This window comes from Ictalurus punctatus, chromosome 15 (genome assembly GCF_001660625.3).
Source record: "Ictalurus punctatus breed USDA103 chromosome 15, Coco_2.0, whole genome shotgun sequence".
In the NCBI taxonomy this organism is placed as follows: domain Eukaryota; kingdom Metazoa; phylum Chordata; class Actinopteri; order Siluriformes; family Ictaluridae; genus Ictalurus; species Ictalurus punctatus.
In genome coordinates this window covers 16,582,196-16,606,232 of record NC_030430.2, presented here as the reverse complement: position 1 = coordinate 16,606,232, position 24,037 = coordinate 16,582,196, and the positions used below count along the sequence as shown (strand labels likewise).

The following is a 24,037-nucleotide window of genomic DNA, read 5'->3' as shown; positions in this document are numbered from 1 at the left end:
AATGCAAAAAGATCATTAACAGTTTGACATTTGTTGTAGTATTATTCTGATTATTAAAGAGCATGGCTACATACAGGGGCGCAGGTACCATTGCTGCCTCACAGCTACAGGGTCTCCGATTTGATCCTGAGTTTGGATTGCTGTCTGTGTACACTTTTACATGTGCTTCTTATGTCTGCGTTGGTTTACTCAGAAAGAGTCCTCTGTTTTCCTCCCACCCCCAAAATTCAATTCAATTCAATTTTATTTGTATACCCCTTTTACAATGGACATTGTCCCGAAGCAGCTTTACAGAAATATATAAATTCAGGATATAGATTTTCAATGTATGAATTTATCCCCATGAATATATCCCAAATGAGCAAGCCAAAAACATGCCAATAGTTGGATCAGCTTTGCTAAAATACCCCTAATTGTGAATTAGTGGGTGAATGTGTGCATGCATGATGCCCTGTGATGGACTGGCATCCCTGCTTGTGCCCAATGTTCCCAGGATAAGCTCCGGATCCACCACAACCCTGACCAGGAAGAGCTTACTGAAGCTGTATGAATGACTACATGCATATTGTCATAACGTTTGTTTTGCGTTTCTCATTTTGTGCAGGCTTCATTGGGAAGATTGTGCTTCAGATCCCCTTCTATCGCCCTCATAGTGATCCATGGGTCATCTCCATGTCTCAGCTGAACCTGATTATTGGTCCAGCACATCCCCAGGAATACGATGAAGAGCAAGAAAGGGAAGCAGAGCGGGAGCAGAAGAAACAGCTGCTCAAAGCTTTAGAGGACAGATGGAAGGTAGTGAAAAGAGAAAGAGTAATATGCATTGATAAATGCGAAGTTCACTTGTTTACCTGCCTTCAGGAGGAAAATAAACTTTACAGTCTGTCTTTGTCATTCAGAGTGAAAGCAAGCAGAAGGGTGAGTCATACTGGTACTCAGCCACTGCATCTGTGGTCACCAGGATAGTGGAGAATATTGAGGTAACTTCCCCCCACCAATATCATGCTTGTTGATGAGTTTCAGTATATTGTCATTTAAATATAAAGCCCAGCTCTGTGACCTTTCTCTGTGTTGTAGCTGAAGATTCAAGGTGTGCACTTAAGGTTTGAGGATGACTTCTCTAACCCAGAAAAGCCCTTTGCCTTTGGAGTATGTATTAAGAATGTATCAGCACTGAACTCCTCTAAAGAACCGGTGAGATGAATAAATGTTAATAGATATACAAACAATAACAAGCCTCACAGATCCGACTAATAACACAATTCTCTGGCCATAGACTCAGAAGCTCATGCGGCAGAAGCAGCTGGAGATTGAGGAGTTCAGTGTGTACTGGGACACGCAGTGCACCATGCTCGGGGATCTTCCTCTGGCTGAAATACAGGTAGTGTGTTGGTTACATTACCTGCGATTCTATCATTTTGTTATAATAATTTACTTACAGAAATGTTGGCAATTTTAAAGATGGTTTTTCTACTATAACATAGATGCTCTTTCATCACACTTCTCTTAATTCCCGATCAGGAAACCATGACCGTGTGCATGCAAAGCAGGGAGCATCAGTACATATTCGAGCCTGTGTGTGCGTCCGTATTGCTGAGGAGAAATGCCTCAAAAGAACCGCTACGATCCCGCCACACGCCTCGCATCGAGGGCCAGGTGCAGCTGGAACCCCTCTCACTCCACCTTTCTCAGGTAATGCATGACACACACACACTTTGGCACTTTATGACTTGTCTTGTATTTTTAAAGTGTTTCTAGTAAAACACTTGTTCTAATTCTTGTGAAAAGTTCTATACGAGTGATTTCAGTTAACTCTATCATACAGGTTCAGTATCAGCAGATAATGGCTTTTCTCAAGGAGCTTGACAGGCGAGAAAGGGAGATACTTTTCCGCAAGTGGAGACCCAAAGTTTCTGTCTCAGAAAAGTAAGGCACATTACATTTGAGTAAAGAATACAAGCCATTAATGGTCAGTTTTGTTTTGCATCATGGTAAATGGTGGTGTGTTTGCTGTAGCTGCCGGCAGTGGTGGATGTTTGCCATCAGTGCTAACCTGGAAGAGATCAGAGAGAAGCAGAGGCGGAGTAACTGGGACTTTGCACTTCAGCGAGCCCGCGATGCCCAGCTCTACACAAAACTGTATGGACAGAGGCTTAAGCTAGTTACTCTGAGTCAACAGGAGGAGGTAAACTTCCCTAAACAGCTGTAGGGATGCAAGTGCTTGAAGGAGTACACTATACAGTATATGCCAGAAGTTTGTGAAAACCTTTCGCATGAGTTGCTCTTAAATTGTGCTTTTCTATTTAAGTTAAGATCATAATCATTTCCCTTATGTTAATGACATTGATTGTTTTAAATGATATTCCACATTTTTGGTCATTTTAAGTGGGCCGGGTTGCTAAATAATGTTTTTATTTATTATTATGATTTGAAAATCCGAGTCACGTTATTTCATTTATGAGTCATTTTTTTGTCAACAGTCTTTTCTCATTAGCTCACTGCGAAATATTTCTAGTCATATATTAGTGCTCTTTAATAAATAGTAACTCTATATGGTTGTTATAGCCACAGGATTGAGGAGTGTTGTCTGTCTCTCATAAACAGAGTGAGCTTGAAAGGATTGAGGATGAACAGACCCTGGAGGAGTTGCAGATTCTCCGGGAAATTGTTCATGAATCATTTCGAAAGCAGGAGGAAATTGCAGAGGTAAGCTCATATGACTTATTTCGATGCTGAAAGGCATTAAAGTCTAGAAACCTGCGGCGAGTAAAAGTAATACCAAAGATGTCAAGTGTATACATTAACAATATTCTGAATCACTGTTCCCCAACCACAGCGTCTGTGTATGTTAGCAGCTGAAACATTTCTGTACATCAATAATCGGTTACTGTTAACATTTGTTATTTTCTGTTTCCTGTTCTCGGTTTACTGTATCCTGTTTTCAGTGTTCACGGGAGACCATTTCAGACCCAACTGCTTCTTCACCTTCTGGTGCCATTCCAAGAAGTGGCAGTTCTGGTATGATTCAGTATCTGCAGTCTTGGTTTCCAGGTTGGGGTGGTTGGTATGGAGGTGGTGAGAGAGGGCCTGATGGCCAGCCAGTGACTGATGAGCTCATGCCAGGAAGTAGCCAATGGGATATCTTGGGTGAGTTGTGATGCATTTATATTTATACATAAATGGATGATAAAAAACATAATATATTTATCACTTTAACATTTTTTTTTAAATAATGGCTGTCCTTCAATAGCACAATAGATAGTGAAAATGTAATTTAATTCACTCCTGCTATCTCCAGCTGAAACAGATGACCTCTTTGACCCGTTGGAAGACTCTCAAACGTTAAATACTTTTACTCGGAGGGATCACCTGTTTGCACGTCTGGATTTCTCTTTAGAGAAAGCAACTGTCACTCTTTTCCAGGAAGACAAGTTGAATCGTTTATCCAATGAGAGTGGTGTTATTCAGTTGGAGTTTTCAGGTGGAGTAATTTCAACATGCTGTTTTAATTCTCTCAGCAAGAAATTTCTATTTCCCTAAACCTGAATGCTTTGTTTTATGATTTGCAGGAGTGAAGATTGGTGTTGAGTCTCTGCCCCGCTCAGAGTCATCTTTACTTTCTGTAAAGCTTGGGGGGCTTTTTCTCAGAGACCTCACCACCCAGGGATCTATTTTCCCTTTCTTAGTTTCATCAAAAGTAAAGTTCTCGAAGTTCTCTCTTTATTTTTTCATTGAATGTATAATTTTTTTAAAATTTTTTTTTTTTTTACTGGTTCAGGATTTAATTATGCCTTCTTTTTATTTCCAGAACAAAATTGCTCTCACTTTCAGTCAGCCATTTGGACAGAGTAGTAGCACAGACAAAAGCAGCACCGGTAAGTCTCTCTGAAAAGGAAAAATCAAACAGCATAATTATTTTTAACAAATCAGTGCGTTAGCAGTGGGCTCCCAAGTGGCTCATCAGAATAGCGTTTGCCCCATTTCTGAAGATGGCAGGTTATTAGTAATAATTGTCCAACACAATTATATTTTATATACGACATTGTTTTGTATTAACAGATTCTAAACAGATTTTGATATACTTTTTGCCTTTAAAATTGGAGATTTCTTCATGATAAATACAATGACTGTTAGGAAATGGTGTGTTCCTTGACATTTGATCAATTTTTATGAAGACTGTTAAGACAGTTTCATATACAACTTGTCTAGGCCCTGACATGGAATCTTCTGCATCACCTGTCTTTGAGATGATCTACGAGCGTAACCCAATAACGAGCAGGTTTGAGAGGAGGCTAGAGGTCAATACCAGCCCTCTCAATATCATCTATAATCCCCAAGCTATCAAGAAAGTGGCTGACTTTTTCTACAAGGGAAGAGTTCATACATCGGGTATTTGTTAACGCTCAGTTTCACTGTGAGAACTTTCAGTCTTACTGCGTGTTTTGTTTGATATTCTGACGGTCCTTTTTTTTCTTTTCTTTTTTTCTTTTCCCTCCAGGCTTTGGATATCAGTCAGAGTTAGAGTTGAGGGTGGCTGATGCAGTAAGGAAACAATACAACAAGCTCAAAATACAAACCAAAGCTGAAATCAGGCAGACCATAGACCAGCTGCTAGTTGGAGAGTTCATAGTAAGACTTTTTAACATGCACTATTGTTTCTTAATGGCTGGTAACACCGTCAATTGAATTAATTTTATTTGTTTCTCTTTTTTTGCTACAGGAGAATAGTAAGCGATGGACAATGAAATTGGATATATGTGCACCTCAGGTTATCTTTCCTGATGATTTTCAATCCAAAGACCCCATGCTGGTGGTCGTTGATCTTGGTCGTATCCTTCTTACCAATTCCCAAGGTGATGAGTGTGAAATTGTGCTCATTTGACTGCAGTGAACTTTCTGTTAAATGTTATTGCTTATTTAATAACGATTATTTATGTCCAATTATATATCTTTGTTGTTTTCTTGCACTTATAGAGGATCTGAAAACAAAGTCCAAAGACTCTCAGTCAAAAGGAGATGAGTTTAGTGATGAGGAATACCAAACTCCACCAGCAACACCTCCTGGGTCTCCCCCTTCTGAACCAGAGACGGAGTATAAAGGGCAGGAGAAGTCCTCTGACCCCTCTAGCCTTAAATCAATGGAGGGAGCTCAGTCCTTTGGCAAGATTCTATACGAGAAGTATTCCTTATCATTTAATGACTTACAAATCATGGTTGGTCGCCACAAAGACAACTGGATCCATCTACAGGAGAATGAAGTGGGGCCCACTCATGTAGTAGAGAAATTCAATGTGCTTTTACAGCTGGAGCAGAGGCTGCGTTATACCTCAAATCCTCAGCTTCCTGGTGCAGTTCTTTCAGGTACCTTACCAGACCTCAAAATACACATCAACCTGGAGAAGTTGACTGCACTAAGAAGCTGCCTGGCTAGACTGGGTAGTCCAAGTGCAGATGAGGCCAATACGGGAGAAACCATCAAGTCACCTGAACCTTTACCACTCCGACATGAAAAGATTTTTGAGAGAGAGGACAGTCAATGGAAGCTCCAGGAGTCTGACAAAAATCTGACCAAGAGTGTGATGACTCTAGAACAACACACACGTGAGGTGCTTGTTGAGTCTAGACTACTCCTTGCGGAATTCAACATCAACTACATGCAGCTTGGTGTTGAAAGTGAAGGGCAGTATATATCTGTCCTCAAGGTGTTTGGAACAAATGCTCATTTTGTGAAACGGCCTTACGATGCTGAGGTTTCCCTCACAGTCCATGGACTTCTCCTGGTGGATACATTGCAGACGTATGGGTCTGATTTTGATCTTCTTGTGGCATCCCATAAGCACCTCAGTTTTGATGTGCCCACTGGTAGTATAAGAGAGAGCCAGCCTACATCACCAGTATCACAAGATGGGAAGTCTCCTGAGACCTCAGACTTGGGTGTGCCTTTTGAGAAAATATCTTCATTCAGTTCATTTCTTAAAGATCAGGAGGCTCTTATTAAACTGGAGTACCAGTTTGTCAGCTCAGACTGTCCATCAATGAATTTGGAAAGCTCCCTACAGGTTACTAGCATGCAGGTTAACAATTTGGATATTATTCTCAACCCTGAAACCATTGTCAAGCTACTCAGATTTCTTCAGCAATCCTTTCCTAAAGAAGAAAGCACATGGACTCCTTCAACACAGCAGATGCCATCACTGCCCAATGATCAGGACCAAGAGGAAAACTATCAGTCTACTTATGATCAGAATAAGGAGTTAACTGTGGAGATCCATCGGTTAAATTTGCTGCTTTTGCGAACTGTTTCAAGTGGAACTGCCTTAGGCAGTGAAAAGAGGGGCATGAAAATTGCCACAGCCAGTATAAATGGGACAAAAGTCAATGTATCAATGGGAAGTCGACTGGATGTCAATGGCTCACTAGGATGTATTCAGCTTGTAGATTTGACTCAAGAAGGTGGAAGAGGTCAATTTGTGGTCAGTATTGGAAATGTAGAAGATAGTACCTCTGTAGATGCTGTATTCCCTAGTTCTGCATTAATGCCAATTTCTGAGGCTTTAAATTTCCACTTTTTGGAAAGGTCTCAAGGAGAATGCTCTCTAGAGCTTCATATGGCATCCCTGCACTACAATCACTCAGCTAAGTTCTTGAAAGAGCTCAGTCTTTCTGCCAATGAGGTAGAAGACAACTTTCGCTCCATGCTAAAGACTGCTGCCACGAAAGTTTCAACTGTCCTGGCTACCAAAACAGCAGAATACAGTTATATGGTGTCTCTCTTTGATACCCCATCCAGGAGAGGCAGATCTCACAGTCAGTGCAATTGGCCACTGGAATCCTTTGAAGACCATAATGATCCCGCTGATCTTGAGACAGAACCAAGTGTGGACTCCTTTCTGGTCAAGCTTATACTAAACGTCAGTATAGAATCTCCCGTTGTGTTCATTCCTCGGAAACCTGGTCACCCAGAGCTTCTTGTTGGTCATCTTGGAAGCATTGCAATTCAGAACTTTATTGCAGGGCAAGACTCTGAGCGGGAGAAATTGCAAGTTAAGGTTAAGGATATAAGGCTGTATTCTGTCAACACAAGTCACCTATTCCTGAGGAAAGGGCCCAACTCCCTTCAGTCTCCCTCTCATAAGACTGTGTTCAACCTAGATGAGCCACAATTTACTCGCCATGATTTCTTTGAATATCTAAGTCGTGGAAAAGGTGAGGATGTGTATAAATGAACCTTCCTCTTTATGATACATTATAGCATTAACATAGGAGAGCTTTATTCTGAGGTCATATTTGTTCAATTTTGTTGGGACATTATTATAAATCATCACTTGAGATTTGTGTGTTACCCAAGTTACAGTAGCTGATTATTAAGCTTTATCTTATTTAGGAGAACAAACAGTAACCATGCTAATAACACAAGATCTTGGACATTTTTATCAATTTTTTATTGGATTTTACTGCCCAGTACGTTTACTTTCTGTTCTCTATTTCAGCCTTTCACATTCTTAAAGACACCACCATCCAATTTACACTTGAGAAAGTTCCTGCTGTTGAAGACACACAGTTCTCCTTTCAGTCATTTGATGGATCTTACCACAGTACAGGATTACTTAGAGTTGAGGGCAAATTTGTAAATGCTGTTCAGGTAAGAAATTCTAAAAAGTACAATAGGCCTGTTTTGCTACGAAGTTCACATTTTCATGGCATTTTTTCATGTTTTCCTTTGTTTTTTTTTTTCCTTTTAGGTTTTTCTTTGTAAACCTGTGTATGAGCAGCTCCTCCAGACTCTAGATAATCTATCTTTAATCGAGGATGAGAAACCAATTTCTCGTCAACCTCCAACTCCGCCACCCCCTACACCATCTTCTACCAAACCGTATCGCTTCCCTGATCCGCAGGGTGGGTTGTTCCCCCGAGATCCTTCTCTCGACGTTTCTTACTCTTCAATATCATCCTTCCTCTCAACCCCTCTTCCTCTCCAGAATCACAGCTCTTCTGTCGAGCTTCGCTCTTTCACCCAGGTCAGAGCCACTTTCAAGGTGTCTGAGCTCCAGGTGCAGCTGAGTGCGGATCTTAGCCAAGGATCTCAGGACCTGGTTAGTCTGCGTTTCCAGGACCTGGAAGGAGATTTCACTAAAGACCATCCTCACACTCTGTCAATCCAACTGGCTCTGCACTCTCTGCTAATGGAAGACCTTTTGGACCAAAATCCTGAATCAAAGCATAAGCACCTCATGGTTTCCAGAGGAGCCCCCAAACCGTCTACCTTCAACCCTAAAGAATACCTTTCCCAATCCTGCCCGACAGCATCTAGTGCTGTATTTCCAGAAATGCCGCGCTCACTGCCAGCTCAAATGGAAGAAGCACAGAACGTTTTCCAGTTTTACCAGAGGCACCCCAGTACTTCTGCATCCAGCCGGAAAAGTAAGAAGGACTCAGAATGCCCCAGCACCCCTCCTCCATCGCCTTCTCGCCATACACCATCCCCTCACCCTCTGCCAGACTTGGATGACTCGTTGGTCCACATCAATGTCCTTCTGGTGGATAGACGGCATCCTGAATTTCAGACACGCTACGGCAGCATCGGTCGTAGTGTAGATGTAGACTTCAACTGTCTAGATGTTCTCATCACACTGCAAACCTGGGTTGTCATTCTAGACTTCTTCGGCATTGGTTCGACTGCCAACAACCATGCCATGAAAGTGCCTAGTACTTCTCCTCAATCCATGTCTGGACAACCTCATGCTGACACCGCTCTTGCTGATTTAACAGATGTGCTTTCTGAAATAAATGAAGAAGAATCAGAGGAGAAGGTCAACACTAAGTTGGACCTGAAGGTAAAAAAGTGGTTATTAATGTTATACGGTTGTGTTTATAAAATGGAAAACGAACATAAGCATTTTTACTGAAACGTCTTTCTTCTTTCACAGGTTCATTCTTTGTCTCTAGTGTTGAATAAAAAGACCAACGAACTAGCTAAGGCTAGTGTGTCAAAATTGTTTACACACTTAGAAATGATTGGTAAGTTCAGCTGTCTAATTAATAACATGCAGTAATGATATTCATCTGACCACTGTTGTTAACATCATTTTTGCGCAACATTATTTTAGAGGGAGACCTTGCCTTCCAAGGAAGTCTGGGTAGCCTGTCACTAAGTGACCTGACCCCACATGGAGATCTGTACAGGGAACGCTTCACAACACGGGGTGGAGAGGCACTTATTTTCAACATACTCAAGTAATTTACTAATACATTCTGCACTTCACAGTATGAAATTCTATTATAAACTGCTAATCAAGGTCCTTTGTGCAGATATGGAGAACCTGACCCTTTCCTGGTACGGGAGTGTGATATGAAGGTGTCTCTGCAGATGGCTTCAGTGCAGTATGTACACACACAGCGTTTCCAAACTGAGGTGGTGGCTTTCATCCAGCACTTCACCCAGTTACAGGACGTTCTAGGCAGGCAGAGAGCGGCCGTGGAGGGTCAGGCGGTAAGCAAGCCGTTTTCATTCCTTGTTGGTTTTATGTTAACCTTTAGACAGGGTATGTTTGAATGGTTTATTTAGTGTCCTTATCCACTTTTTTGACCAATGGTATTTCGTTTGCCAAAATGACATAATCCTTAGATGTGGCATCTTTGGCATGTTGTAATGACGGGCAGTATAGTTTCAGTAGTTAGCTGTTTGTTTGAGGTTTATTAGTTATCCTTGCATTTCATCTGACATCACATTGTATAATTACTGCCATTTTAAGGACTGACTACATGACTGTGTCTGTGCTTCATTCAGAAGATTTTCATTTATAGTGTTAATCTACTTCCCTTAACATACTTGACTACATACAGTACATCGTCAACAAGTAACAGTGCCGTGGATCGACATAATGCCTTGTAGCTAATTTAGTTAGCTTGCTACATTATGGGACAATTGGGAAGTTTATCATGGCAGCAAGTGTTGCTAACATTAGCAAAAGTTAGTAAGCGGAGTATTGTTTTTTCTCTTCCAAAGTAAAGTTCCAAAGTAATGATGAGTCATGTTAGCCATCTTTCACATCTAGGTATGTTTGTATTGTACAATGAAGCCAGAAATACTACTCCAAATATGGTCATCGCAATAGAAAAATCATGTGACTAAAATGCGAGGATAGTTTGTAACATACTCCTCAACTATATGTATATATATGTGTGTGTGTGTGTGTGTATATGTGTGTGTATATGTATGTATGTATGTATGTATATGTGTGTGTGTGTGTATATATATATATATATATATATATATATATATATATATATATATATATATATATATATATATATATTTATGTATATATGTGCCTCCTTATATTCCTCCTCAACAACTATTACTTAGTTGATGAGATGAATAAAATAAATACGAGAATAAATATGTGGCTGGAGCTGAAGGGGCGGTTGAATACAGTGTAAGATCATTTTCTTGATATTGTTAATTCTCCGTGGCTCTGTAGGTGCGTGAGCATCCACAGCGAGCCTCACGTGTGCTCTTGGACATTGAGGCAGGGGCTCCTGTCCTCCTGATTCCAGAAAGTTCCCACTCAAAGCGCCTCATAGTGGCTAACTTGGGCCAGCTCAAAGTGCGCAACAGCTTCCTGCTTGCAGGCACCCATGGCACTTTTTCTCTCAAAGACAAGGTAGAGAAACTTACCATGGCACATACCTTTTTCCCATCTCTGGTGAGTCCTGCCACCCACTGTGTACATCTACACACACACACACAGACACACACACACACACACACACACACACTGCAATTCTACCACTCTGCACCTGTTGCATTTATGTAGAATTTTCCCTCTGCAAGATTCAGTAGGAAAATATTTTATTAGGATTAAGTCTTCTTTGTGAGGAAGTTTGTGCTTTTTATTGTTATTGTTCTAGTCACAGCCATCTGCTGGAAAACAAAAGAGCTACATAGATGCAGCCCCATCTTTCTGTGCATGATTACTTACAGGGTATTGGGCAAGCTTTTAATGAAAATTTGTGGTGGTATATCTCACAAGCATTTTATTTTATGTTTGTTATTTTATATTGGTTAAAGTTAACATCAATGAATGAATGTTTCATTTTATAATAATTTTTTTGTTGTTGCTTTTATATACAAACCTTCACTATCTCATAACTTTGTTTCTTAAGAATTTGATTTTGCATGCTCATTCATACAAGGACCCATCCCACTATAAGGTATTTGTCATTGCTGATAAGTTTTGGCATGTTTGCTTTGCACTGCATATTCCTATTAAATGATAGTTTTACTCCTCCATGTATAAATCTGCCTTTTTACAGCTTTCCGGTGCACGTACACTACCTGTCAAAAATTTGGAGACAGTAGAAATGTTTCTCACGATCTTAAAAACCTTTTGAACTGAAGGTGCATGATTAAATGTTTGAAATCGGTGTTGTAGACAAAAATAAAATTTTTCATTAGAAAACTAAATTTATTTACATTAAAAAAAAAATCGATGACTTATAGCGAAATATTCCAAAAAGCAGCCTATAAGTGTGCATCATAGGTAGGAACTCCTTTAATACTGTTTAAAAAGCATCTCAGGGAAATTCCTAAAGAAATTGGTTGAGAAAATGCCAAGAATACATTTCTGAAACTTCTAGGCAAAAAGGGTGTCTACTTTGAAGATGCTAAAATATTCAATTATTTTAATTTATTTTGGATTATTTTTATGACAACATGAAAATTCCAATAGTTTAATTTCTGTTATTCCAGAGTTTTGATTATTCTAAAATGTAGAGGGAAAAATTTAAATAAAGAATGAGTGTGTCTAAACATTTGACGTGTAGTGTACGTAATGGAATCAGACATTTTGTGCTTGTTTTATGCTCTGAGCCACAATGTGGTCCTGGAGTACCCCTTGTCCTGCACATTTTCATCCTCTAGCATACCCACTTCAACTTGGCTGATTAGTTGAATCGGGTGTGTCAGGAGCTGAACAGGGGTCATTCCAGGACCAGGGCTGGGACCCTCTGATTTAATATGATTAGGTGTGATTGCAGAAACATTGATTTCACAAACATTATGTTAATCATTATTGTTTCTTTTTTAGGCATTCAGCACTGAACCCAGAGTGCCTTTTATGTTAATGCTCTTGTCTTTCCCAAAGGATCGTGTGAAGAATGCTCAGCCTACTTCTGGGAAAGTGTGTGAAGAGGTGTCCGCAGACAGAGTCAAAGCCTCCAGTACCACCGTTTCTGGGTTTACATTAGGCAAGCCTCAGCCAGTCATGGGACACAGCTCTGATGCAGATACAATTCTAAGTCCAGGTTAATAGCTGTAACCCTTTTGTGTTTGTGGCATGAATCTAACATTCCACACTCTCTTTGTATGATGTGCTAGTTAAGCTGTGTTTTTTTTTTTTTTTTTTTTTTTTTTTTTCTCCTTCTTGTAGAGGATCATGTGTGTCTACTGGATTGCATTGCTGTGGATCTGCAGGAGATGGATTTATTTGCTGCAGAGTGGATGCCCTGCGAACTGTGGGACAGTGGAGTGAAGCGCATAGACACAGACCTGGTTTTCCCCTCCTATTCAGTGCACAGGACTGGAGGTAGCCTGCTGAAGGAGCGCTGCCACCTTAAACTTAAAGTGGAACGCAACCTGGACAGGTAAGGGTGCATTTGATAAAAAAAAAAACATCAATTGTCCTAATCTCATTATGTCTGTTTTTAAGAAGCAGTCATTTATCTTTAAGGCCCTGTTTACACTTGTGTGTTTTCGTTTTAAAACGCATAATTTTTGCTACGGTTATGCCTCTACACTACTCTGGCGTTTCTGACCCTCGAAAACGGAGACTTTTGGAAACGCCAAAGACCCTGTTTTAATTTGAAAACTCCGCGCTCGCATTTCGGTGTAAACAGACCAATACGAAGACTTTTGAAAACAAATGCGTGCCTGACCACATTCTCCCTGATTGGATCTTCTGGATCACTGCGTATCCTTCCCTGATTCATCAAGCCCCTTCCATATGACCATTACGCTACCTTGAGTGGCAAGCTATGATTAGAGCGATCGGCAACAAATCTCATTTCAAGCGGCGTAAGCCCTATGTGGAACGCCGGTTTGTTGTGCCTGCCGGTGACTAGCAACCGACTTCCTGTTTACACTTGTATGCACATGCCCAGTGTGCATGAATGGTCATGTGACATGCGTTTTTGGTCTTGTAGTGTGGAGGGAGATCGTTTCTGAAACGCAGCGGTAACGCCAGTGTAGACGAGGATCTAGTGTAAATGCATATCCTCAAATAGAAATCAGTTCATTAATGGTTTGGATTGCTTTATGGTTTTATGGTTTTCCTTCACACCAACTCATGAAGGGCTTTACTGATTAGCTAGTGAGCTAGATCAGATGTTTTTAGGAATAAGGATTTCCTGAAAATGTTGTTATAATTTTGAAATTTTTGACTCCTTCCCTTTGAGAAAACATGACTAAGCTTTGCTAAGCACTACATCACCTCCTCTTATCCATCATCCCTATTAATGTGTGTGCAGTAATGTTAACACATTGATGCAAGCAAAACTGTTACTACATTTAGTCTGCACATCACTAGTGTTTTCCACAGTTAGCAGTTTCTAACTTGTGTTTTAGGGAGTTGAGTCATGCAGTCCCAGACATGTCCATCCATGGCAGCCTGTCTTCTGTACACTGTTCCTTGGCTCTGGAGAGGTACCAGCTGATCCGTGGCTTGCTCGAACACAACCTGGGAGAGCCTGTGGAGGAATTCCTCAGACCTTACAACCTACAGGACCCCAGCACCTATGTAAGCTCCTGATGTTAAAATCTTGTGTTTGTCTATTTTGTACTAGTAGATGCTTGCTTAAAAAATTTCCACCCAGTGCCAGTCGAGACTTTGATACATTGTATTTTCTGGTCCTTTGGGAAAAGTATGTGTTAAAGTTGCTTTTGGGCTGCCAATTATGTAGATATGGTGCTGTGAAAAAGTATTTGCCCCTATCCTGGCTTCTTCTGTTTTTGTGTATATCTCATACTAAATAGTTTTAGATCTTCAAACAAAATACAACATAAAACAAAGGCAACCTGAATAAACACACAATGCAGTTTTTATTTTTTATTGAAGCAAAAAACGTTATCCAACACCTATAACCCATGTAAAAAACTAATTGCCCCCTTAAACTTGAAATCTAGTTGTGCCACCTTTAACAGCAGTAACTGCAATCATATGCTTCCGATAACTGGAGATCAGTCTTTCATTTACTTCTTGAGTTTCAACTTACAGACTGAAGTCCGGACAATCTTCTTTAGGATTTTCTGGTAGAGAACAGAATTAATGTTCGCCTCAATTATTGCAAGTTGCCCAGGCCCTGAAGCAGCAAAGCATCCCTACACCATCACATTTCCACCACCATGCTGGACCGTAGGAATGATGTTCTTTTTGTGGAATTCTGTGTTTGGTTTACACCGTATGTAATGGGACACCTGTTTTCCAAACAGTTCCACTTTTGTCTCATAAATCCACAGAAAATTCTCCTAAAAGATTTGAGGATCATCAAGGTGTGTTTTTGCAAAATTCAGACAAACCTTAATGTTCTTCAGGGTTAGCAGTGACCCTCGCCCTCATGGTAAAAATCTGCCACTGTCACAGCCCAGCTCTGGTTGCCTTTGTTTTATCTTAGATTTTGTTTTAATTTCTGAGACAATTTAGTATGAGAGATACACAAAAACAGAAGAAAACAGGATGGGGCAAATATTTTTCACAGCACAATCATGCTAGCTGATCTTCACATTTTTATATTCCTTATTAGACATTTTAGCTTAAGTACTTAAGTACTTTACTATAGTTATTTAAATTATATTTTCATATGGGTTATTTGTAGTTACAAATGTTTTGTATGTATTGATGTGTAATAAAGTGCTGGTGTGGAATTCTTACGGTCATGAGTCACTATCAGAAGACTCCTTTCAGCAGCTTAATGTCTTCTGCTCCTCTGCGTTTCTCACTGACAGACGGTGCTGAGTGGTGATGTATATACAGGTCTCTCTTTCTTAGTTGACATGAAGAATGTCAGTCTGGAGTTGCTGGATGGCTCCAAATCCTCTGGACATAAGCAGTCTTTGGCCAGGTATTTCATTTATTCATGTATTTCTGTATGTGAAGGGAATCATTTTATGGCTTGCAGCAAAGATGAAGTGTTTTGTGTTTTTGCCCGATAGGTTCGACTTTATGAAATCCAAGTTGCTGTTTGAGAGTTTCTCTGACGGATCCAAGTCTGTGAACCTGGTGTCTCATTCGCTTTTGGCTTACGACACTCGTTATAGTGGGTCCAACAAGGCCACAGAGAGAAAGCACAATGTATTTGACTGCATTCTGCAGCCCTCTAGAACAGGCACCAATCGAGCTTCCCTGCAACTGGAGCTACATTACAGGTACTGTTGCTCAATTTTAAATAATAGGCTAGTAACATGACTTCTTTATGTAGCATCAATCTTCCGAATGAGTCCCCTCTGTTATGATTGCTTGTAATCTATTTGTCTCCTAGATCTACCCGGGATTCCTCATGTTTCACTGTGGTGCTAAACAACCTGCGAGTGTTCTTGATTTTTGACTGGCTTCAGCTAGTCAGGGATTTTCTGCATACGTCTGTGGAGAAGGGAGAAGCACCTACCCGCCAGCGCTGGCCCAGCAGCAGCAGTGACCCAGGCACGACAGGTGCTGTCATGCCCAAAACGGTCAAGAGTGGAGTAGTTACAAAACGCTCCACTGTTCCTGTCACTCAGGACAGATATCTGGAGGTTAAACTTAATGCAACAGGTACATTTTTCTCCATGTTGTAATATGTATTGCATTTCTTTGGTCAATCCTTTTGTCATAGTACTATGTGCTCGTTTGTTCTGAACAGGGACTGAGTTTGTGGTTGTGGAAGACTCGTCATGTTCAGACACCAATGCCATCATTCTGAAGGGCACTACTGTCCTCACCTACAAGCCTCGTCTTCTGGACAGACCATTCTCTGGCAGTTTGGCTGGAATTGAAGTGAATCATTTACCATGGCATTGTAACCATTAGTACTGCATCAGTGCAAGTTTGCTAAAAGCCTGGTTAATGTTTGTTTAACCCTTGTGCGTCAATTAAAAAAAGTTGCACATGGGTCCATAGAGGACAAAAATGTCCATGTCCAAAAACTATCATAAAAATATTACAGTGGCAAGAAAAAGTATGTGAACCTTTTGGAATTTCATGGTTTTCTGCATAAATTTGTCATAAAATGTGATCTGATCTTCATCTAAGTTAAGGATATTGACAAATATAATGTGCCTATAATAATAACACAAAAAAAATTCCGATCCCTCATGTCTTTATTGAATACATTCATTCAACATTCAAAACGGCAGTGGAAAAAGTAAGTGAACATATTTGGAGTGGCCAAGTCAGAGCCCAGACCTCAACCCAATAAGAGATGCTATGGCATGACGTGAAGAGAGCCATACACATGAGACGTCCAAAGAATATGACAGAGCTAAAGCAGTTCTGCCAGGAAGAATGGGCTAAAATTCCTCCTGAACAATGTGCAGATCTGATCCACAGCTACAGGAAGTGCCTGGTTGAGGTTATTGCTGCCAAGGGGGGGTCAACCAGTTATTAATTCTAAGGGATCACTTATTTTTTCCACTGCCATTTTGAATGTTGAATGAATGTGTTCAATAAAGACATGAGGGATCAGAATTTATTTAGTGTTATTATTTTAGACACATTATATTTGTCAATACCCTTGATCAGATCACATTTTATGACAAATTTATGCAGAAAACCATGAAATTCCAAAAGGTTCACATACTTTTTTTTTTTCACTGTATATATTAATATTTTTTTGTTTTACCAGCATCGGTTCTGATCATAATTACCAAACATTAATTCATTTTCATAATTGCAACTCTTTAAATGCTGGTTTGTTTACATAATGCCACATATGTTTGTTTGTTTTTTATGAAAAAAAGGAAAATTGTAATTATTTTCCATATACTAAATGCTAAGCACAATTTTTTTTTCTTTGATGATTATTACAGTCTTTGACATGTCGGTGATTAATAGCAATATTGATTTTGATGCATTCATAAACTGATAGTTTATGCAGTGTCAGATTAAAAAAAGAAAAACTACTCGGGTCCATAAAGGACAAAAATGTCCATGTCAAAAAAAAAGCTGTCATAGAAATATTATATATGAATTTTTTTCCCACTTTCCACTGATTTTTTTTAACCAGCATCAGTTCTGATCATAATTACCAAACATTCATTCATTTTCAGAATTTTAACCCTTTAAATACCGGTTTCTTTACATAATGCAAAAATCTTCAAAGCTCACTAGCCTTCTTTGTCCCATATACATGGGTGGGATTTGTAATTTCCAGTACAATCATTTCTTTCTTTCAAACTGTTCACACACAGACAAAATTTTCAGTACACAACACACCACAGTTCTGATATCCATATAAACACACCCACACAATTATAGCTGCATCATTTATTCAGTTGGTCTGCAGTGCTCTATAATACAGCAGAATCAGGAAAAAAAAGGAAAAGCATGTCTTTTCCCCAGAGGCTAAACCTGAGAAAATACCACACATTTCAGAGAAATAAATAAATAAATTCAGTGTTTTGAAACATTGTCAACAAAATAAAAGCTGCCGCTTAAAGGGTTAAAATTCTGAACACAGAATGCATGATTTTATGCTTAAACGTCATGGGGATTAAATTTTGCAGTTTGAACGGGTTTCAATGGGGGAATTATTGTGTTCCTAGTTTAAAATAGATTTATGGAAGTAAATGTGGGTGAAATATTAAAATTCCAGTAAAAATACATGCTGTTTGCATTAACACAGACAAAATGATTAAAAAAAAAAAAGGTTAATCCTTGCTTCTTATCGATTCCCACGTTTTCAGGTGTATTCCTGTCGGCTGGGCAGTGAGCAGGAGACGGCGCTGTCTATTATTGATCCTGTCAATGTGCAGGTTGAGCTCTGTGGCAGTCCTACCTATCAGAGTAGCTCGGGCCTGCTGGATGCCTTCAACATAGAAGATTTTCCTCCACTGCTAGAGGTAAGAATGCTCTCAAAAAATACTCCCAAAATGATCCCTAAAAATATACGTCTCCTTAACAGACTTTCAGTCCCCTTCAAAAGTATTGGAGCAACAAAGAAAATTCTTTTTCTTTTTGCTATACGCTGAATACAGGCAACACAAAATAAATATGCGTCAGTTTGGTGATGTCAGTTAGGCTTGATGCAGTTATTGCAAGCAACAAAATATTAATTGTTATTTACTTTAATTTAAGATGATCTATTCCATTACTTTTGCTCGCCTAAAAATTGGGTGATCTGCCACAGACGTTGCCAAGTTGTTTAAGACATCTAGATATAAATCTGAGGACATGAAAGCTGAAATTCTGATGTCATCTCATATTCATCTTTTGATCTTGAATCCTAATGTCTTCAATGTATAGAGGAAACAATAGAATCGGCCTTGCTGTTCCAATACTTTCTGAACTGTATTTCCTTCTTTTGGAATATTCCTGTTATGACTTGCCTTCATAGATCCAGTTTCCTGCTCTGGATATCCGGCTGTCCTACAACGATGTGCAGCTCTTTCTGGCTATTGCTAAGTCCATCCCCACTGGCTCCCCAAGTGTCACTGACCCTGCCTTTGCCTCCCAGGCAGTCCTGTCCACCGCAAGCCCAGAGACTTCCACCAAACCAAAAGACAGCTTCAGGCATCGGACAGAAGCCCTATTGGGTAATGATACTCAGAAGATTATGTTGTGATTTTCAGAAATGTGTGAGAATTTCAAATCTTAATGTATTAAAGTGGTATGTTTATGTAATTTTAGAAAGTCAGCTAACACGTCTTCAGGATCTGGGATTCAGGAGGGAAGATTGCAGACGAGCTCTCATTCATTGCACAGGTCAAATATTGTATTCTACTGAGTACTCTGCATGTAACTTGCCTATTACTTACCTTAACCTTAAAGAAACATGGTGAGTAAAGTGACGTATAAGGTGATGTTGCTGTAGGTCAGTTGGATCAGGCTGCCACATGGCTGCTAGAAAACGCAGAGAGCATTTCTGGCAGGAACAGAGCCGACTCTGATTCCGGCTCCCACTCATCTCCCCCTTTGTCTGGGGTGGAGGTCAAGGCTGAGAGTGTTTGCATCTGCTTCATTGATGACTGCTTGGATTGTGATGTCCCCCTGGCTGAACTCACCTTCTCACGTGAGATAACTCCTCCTTTCCCAGTAGAAAAACAACTTCTTTATAATATTGGATCATTATGTCATGTGCTTTTACATCATTATTTCATTTCTGCCTTTTCCTCTTGAATAATCATAATATTTAGAGAGATTTAGGATTTGGGATCATTTCTAAAATGTGTTTTTACCTCTGTGTTATTAAAGGGCTGTCTGTGCTGCAGAGGATTGGATCTACACAGGAAGGAAAAGCTAGTTTCACTCTGTCTGGAGATTACTACAACAGGGAGCTCTCAGGTGAGCTGGAGTTTTAAACAGAGTCTAATACCTCTGCATTTATCCATTTACTCAATCCATTCACTTAAACTCCCAGTCAAAAGCTTTTGAACATGTGGGGGTTTTTAAACTACAGTTTACCCACTATTGGCAATTAAGCAGGAAAAAAATAGTAAACAAGTGTTTAATCAAATACCTCATTCTTTGTATTTAAGAACTCATTCATTGCCCACTTTCAGATCCCTACAAAGTGTACTAATCTGGATAGGCCTTTCTGCAACTAAAATGAACAGGTCTTTCCCCCAGTAAAATAAAATAACCGTACCAACATTTCACAGTTTACTTTCAAGAACCGGAATAGCTTAACTCTGGCATATCTCAATAATCTTTTCCAGTACAGCTCATCCTGACCATCTCACTCATATGAGACAGGCCTGGTAATAAATTTGAGGGTTACTCACAACTCTCAACGGTGTTTGTATCAGCTCCAAACATTAAAATTAGACACGCTGATGCTGGGGATGGTTTTAAATCTATTTTAACCAGTACTGTAGTTCTTGGTTATATATATATATATTTTTTTTCTTTTATAGTAATTCTCAATAATTAATTACCGAAAGTTATATTAATGTACTTTATCGTTAACACTTTGCTTAATATTTATTATTATTTTTATTATTATGTATAGTAGTAGTAGTAGTAGTAGTATTAGTAGTATTATTATTATTGTGTAAAGGCATAATTGAGCATTCTTTTGGAAAGTAAAGGAGAGGTGACATGAAGGTGTGCCTGTCTGTGTATGTGTATGCAGGCTGGGAGCCATTTATCGAGCCCTGGCCCTGTGTCCTGAATTGGCAGCAGCAAGCGGCAGGCCGGCTCCATCCTTCTCGCCTGAAACTAGGGGTACAAGCCAAGCAGAGACTAGACATGAACATCACCTCCGTCTTACTCGGTAGCCAGTCTGGGTCAAGCACTTTATACATCTGCTTTCATTTCTCTAACTGTTTACCTTCATATTTATGAGTGGTGTGAGATTTTTCTCACCCTGCTGTGGGCCTGTCGCTCTGACACACAGACCAGTACAGCACCACCAAGACTTCGTGGTTAGCAGACTACTGTAAGGAAGACGAACAGTCGCCACAGTCCTCCGCCTCCGTGTCTTGGATGGGTTCCTCCGTGGACCCCCCCACTTTTGGACAGAGTAAGTAGCAGGCAAGCATTCAATCTTGACTCGGAGTGAACGCTGGAAACCATTCTGTACACTTTATCCTACTGGGAGATACATCTTCGCTTGCTTTCTCCCAAGTGTTTTACAGGAATCTATTTTTTCTCACCACTGCAGTCCTCGGGTCTAGACATGCATTTTTCTAAAGCTGCTTTGTGGTAACTCTTAAAAGTGAAACATAAATCAATTGAATTTCAACATTCCACCCCATATTGTATTTTTGAGAATGTAATGAAAATATCTTTATTAATAGAGTTTCGTTTCAGTGTTGTTTAGATGCTTTTCAATGACTGCAATTAAAGTTCTGAAATGTACATACACAGCCTATTCTTCTCTTAGTACTCCTGCTCTACATCTCCCTTGCATGTCTCTTTCTATGTGTCTTAACTTGCATGTCTGTTTCTCTGTTCTTGTCCTTTTCTCTAACCTTCCCTCTGTGTTATCAGGTGTTCCTCTTGCTCACCTTAGAACTAGGAGCACTGCCAGCTTGACTTGCCTTGAGCAGCAGATTTATGCCCGAGGTACAGGTTGTAGACTAAGCATAAAAATGTAACCAAGCCGGTAGTCATCATCAGGAGACAGTTTGTCTTCTAGCTTCACCTCTTTAACGTTTTGCTTGTTCTTTCTCTCTTTGTTCATATTCTGGAGTCGATATTTAAACAGCATGTTTTGATTTCAATAGAAGGTAGCGCTTCGCTCATTTGCACCATCACGCCACTGCTTTTTGTTTGCTGAAACATTGTTATTTCATAAGATGCTTTCTTGATTAGAACGATGTATGTGCATGTTCAGTATGTCTAAACAAAAATGTGGATTGTCATGAGTAAATGACATTTTGTATGTGGAAAAAAAAAATTCATAGGCTTGACACAAAACGTTTATGACTTTTTGCTGATAGTTTGTTTCCTTTTATGACTTCAGCGGAAGTGAAGTTGTCTAAAAGGAGGCAGCCGTTCATACCCTATGCCCTGCGCAATCATACTGGCTGCACTATGTGGTTTGCCACCCTCACCACCACCCCAACCAGGTCAGAATGGCTAATTAAGTCTGTATTTTATTGCTAAAGTAGCATGACGGCGCTTTTTTTTTTCTTTCTTTCTTTTTTTTTTTTTTCTTTTTTTTTTTGTGAGCGTGATCCTTTATTATGTCCTCAGGGTGGCACTGTCTCACAGCAGTAGCGCCGACTCTATATCAGATGTGCATGGGCCTGGGACAGATGACACACACAACATCAGTCAGTGGACAGAGGTGCTGCCAGGGCAGGAGATTCCTTTTGAGTTTGAGGCCCGTGAGAAACTTAGACACAGGTGTGTGTGTGTGTGTGTGTGTGTGGCACATCTGCATTCAGCTGGGGGGAAAAAAAGGTAAATTGCACAGACCAATAAAATACTAGAACCTTCTCAGCACAAGATTTTTCTGGCACCTTAAGGCATTGTTCTTTGAATTTAAATCTTACTTTGATAACTATTCATCTGTTCTCCGCTGGTCTGAATTTTTGCTGTTCTGCTCTCAGACACACCCATGAACTAAAGCTGCACCAGCTCCTGGTACGTGTTGGAGGCTGGGAGCAGGTAAAGCCCGTCTCAGTTGATAAGGTCGGTGTATTCTTCCGCTACGCTGCTCCTGATCGCAACAACCCCTCCAACACGGTGAGGTTTAACCCTATTAACGTACATCATACTATTATACTGTGACTTTAGAAATAAAGATAATTCACTGTAAATTGCTCAGATCCTTAAACTCTTCATTTACCTTAGCAGCCTAACTGTTTGAGTTATTAAAGCTAGACATATTAACATTTTGTATATATATTTTTTTGTGTGTCCGGTGTTTAGGTTGGTAGTCCAATCAGCAGAACAAATATCATACATCCCCATGTATATGTAAGTCTTTTAACATTTTGTTTAATTAAGTAGACTTTTTTGCTATTAATCATCAAGCTTCTGATATCATATGCAGTTTTCAGCCTTGCCCCCGGTCCGAGTGGTGTTCTCCATCACTATGGAGGGTAGTGCACGCAAGGTAATCACTGTACAGTCTGCTCTCATGTTGAAAAATCGCTTAGAAGTGCCCATGGAGATACGGCTAGACAGCCCTTCTGCTCCAGACAGTGAGTGTCTAACTGTTCTCCTCTTTGTGTCAATTTTCAGGTTTTAAAATATTCCATTTAATTGTATTTATTGAAATTTCAAGAAACGCATTGTTCTCATTTACAATGGTGATATATAAAATATCAGGAAAGATCCTGATTGATATAAAGGTATGCGATTTCAGTGATTTTGATTGAATTTACCAACAGAGCCTGTTGTGCTTCCACCTATCCTGCCTGGAGAAGCTTTGGCTATCCCTCTTCACCTGACCTCATGGAGACTGCAGGCTCGGCCTAAAGGCTTGGGACTGTTTTTCTGTAAGGTTCCCATCCACTGGACCAGTGTGGAGCGTCCTGGCGAGGTCAGCAGCAGCAAGAGGGAGTGCCAGTCAGCTGACTTTGACGACCAACACAAACGTAGCTTCAGGTAAATACAGGTTTGACATATGAAAAGTGTTGGAAATGAATGCAGTGGCAATATCAGAGGGTTTTTTCGTTTGTTTGTGTGTGTCCTTTTTAGGTTTTGCGTGGTTATCAAGAAGGAGAATTATCCTGATCAACAGCCGGCTAAAATGGTCACTGGTAGTGCTAAGCAGATTTACAGACAGCCAGGTCACACCATCTACCTGTTACCCACCTTAGTGCTGACTAATCTGCTGCCCTGTGACCTCAACTACTACGTCAAAGGGACCTCAATCAAGGGAAACATCAAGCCAGGCAAAGAGGCAGTGCTCCATGCTGCAGACACCACACAGAACATAGAGTTAGGTAAGTCAGAGACCAACTTGTGTCAAAGATTTAAAAAAAAAAGCAGGGCAGTCAAATTGCTCAAATAATTCATTTGTGTAGTTGATACTAATTCTTTTTGCCATCTCAAAACCAGATGCTTTCTAACTCTGATTATGTTTCTTACACGTTTCGTGCTAATAAGTGTTCAACTTTTCTTTTAACGTTGCACATCTTTGCTACGTCCATAAAGTGTTCATAACACACTTCAGCAGCATGGTGTTCTTTTTTTTTTTTTTCTTTTCTGGTTCTCACGTAAACATGTTTTCTTATGTTCCATAATCTCCCGATAGATTCAAAGGGCCAAACTCGGAAAATGCTTTTTAACGCTGTCATTGGCAGCGTTAAAGGAGTATCACATGTTTCAATATTTATAATTTAATAGTCCATCTAAAATAACATCCAGTATGTAAGCACACTGACAGG

The 24,037-nt window shown here is 40.0% G+C and overlaps 1 protein-coding gene across 7 annotated transcripts in view; it reads left to right on the top strand.

Moving 5' to 3' along the window:
- vps13d (vacuolar protein sorting 13 homolog D) overlaps positions 1 to 24,037 on the top strand; it is a 55,410-nt gene that overhangs the window by 5,182 nt on the left and 26,191 nt on the right. For 3 of the 7 annotated variants that reach the window (XM_047160553.2, XM_017487178.3, XM_053686544.1), the window contains 44 exons: positions 605 to 795; positions 900 to 980; positions 1,078 to 1,194; positions 1,277 to 1,381; positions 1,522 to 1,692; positions 1,826 to 1,926; positions 2,017 to 2,185; positions 2,605 to 2,706; positions 2,946 to 3,147; positions 3,299 to 3,481; positions 3,570 to 3,697; positions 3,809 to 3,875; positions 4,210 to 4,389; positions 4,499 to 4,629; positions 4,721 to 4,853; positions 4,975 to 7,206; positions 7,491 to 7,642; positions 7,743 to 8,834; positions 8,928 to 9,018; positions 9,108 to 9,234; positions 9,310 to 9,490; positions 10,482 to 10,664; positions 11,167 to 11,214; positions 12,147 to 12,306; positions 12,432 to 12,645; positions 13,625 to 13,796; positions 15,002 to 15,117; positions 15,209 to 15,421; positions 15,535 to 15,806; positions 15,895 to 16,028; positions 17,936 to 18,091; positions 18,586 to 18,784; positions 18,879 to 18,953; positions 19,063 to 19,260; positions 19,443 to 19,532; positions 20,323 to 20,463; positions 20,587 to 20,712; positions 21,658 to 21,763; positions 21,891 to 22,043; positions 22,250 to 22,385; positions 22,572 to 22,619; positions 22,696 to 22,846; positions 23,036 to 23,252; positions 23,346 to 23,593. In XM_047160553.2, the coding sequence (XP_047016509.2) occupies positions 605 to 795; positions 900 to 980; positions 1,078 to 1,194; positions 1,277 to 1,381; positions 1,522 to 1,692; positions 1,826 to 1,926; positions 2,017 to 2,185; positions 2,605 to 2,706; positions 2,946 to 3,147; positions 3,299 to 3,481; positions 3,570 to 3,697; positions 3,809 to 3,875; positions 4,210 to 4,389; positions 4,499 to 4,629; positions 4,721 to 4,853; positions 4,975 to 7,206; positions 7,491 to 7,642; positions 7,743 to 8,834; positions 8,928 to 9,018; positions 9,108 to 9,234; positions 9,310 to 9,490; positions 10,482 to 10,664; positions 11,167 to 11,214; positions 12,147 to 12,306; positions 12,432 to 12,645; positions 13,625 to 13,796; positions 15,002 to 15,117; positions 15,209 to 15,421; positions 15,535 to 15,806; positions 15,895 to 16,028; positions 17,936 to 18,091; positions 18,586 to 18,784; positions 18,879 to 18,953; positions 19,063 to 19,260; positions 19,443 to 19,532; positions 20,323 to 20,463; positions 20,587 to 20,712; positions 21,658 to 21,763; positions 21,891 to 22,043; positions 22,250 to 22,385; positions 22,572 to 22,619; positions 22,696 to 22,846; positions 23,036 to 23,252; positions 23,346 to 23,593 (9,492 nt within the window). Of the gene's footprint in view, positions 1 to 604; positions 796 to 899; positions 981 to 1,077; positions 1,195 to 1,276; positions 1,382 to 1,521; positions 1,693 to 1,825; positions 1,927 to 2,016; positions 2,186 to 2,604; positions 2,707 to 2,945; positions 3,148 to 3,298; positions 3,482 to 3,569; positions 3,698 to 3,808; positions 3,876 to 4,209; positions 4,390 to 4,498; positions 4,630 to 4,720; positions 4,854 to 4,974; positions 7,207 to 7,490; positions 7,643 to 7,742; positions 8,835 to 8,927; positions 9,019 to 9,107; positions 9,235 to 9,309; positions 9,491 to 10,481; positions 10,707 to 11,166; positions 11,215 to 12,146; positions 12,307 to 12,431; positions 12,646 to 13,624; positions 13,797 to 15,001; positions 15,118 to 15,208; positions 15,422 to 15,534; positions 15,807 to 15,894; positions 16,029 to 17,935; positions 18,092 to 18,585; positions 18,785 to 18,878; positions 18,954 to 19,062; positions 19,261 to 19,442; positions 19,533 to 20,322; positions 20,464 to 20,586; positions 20,713 to 21,657; positions 21,764 to 21,890; positions 22,044 to 22,249; positions 22,386 to 22,571; positions 22,620 to 22,695; positions 22,847 to 23,035; positions 23,253 to 23,345; positions 23,594 to 24,037 lie in introns of all 7 variants that reach the window. The other 4 variants (XM_053686547.1, XM_053686545.1, XM_047160552.2 and 1 more) reach the window with 3 other exon arrangements.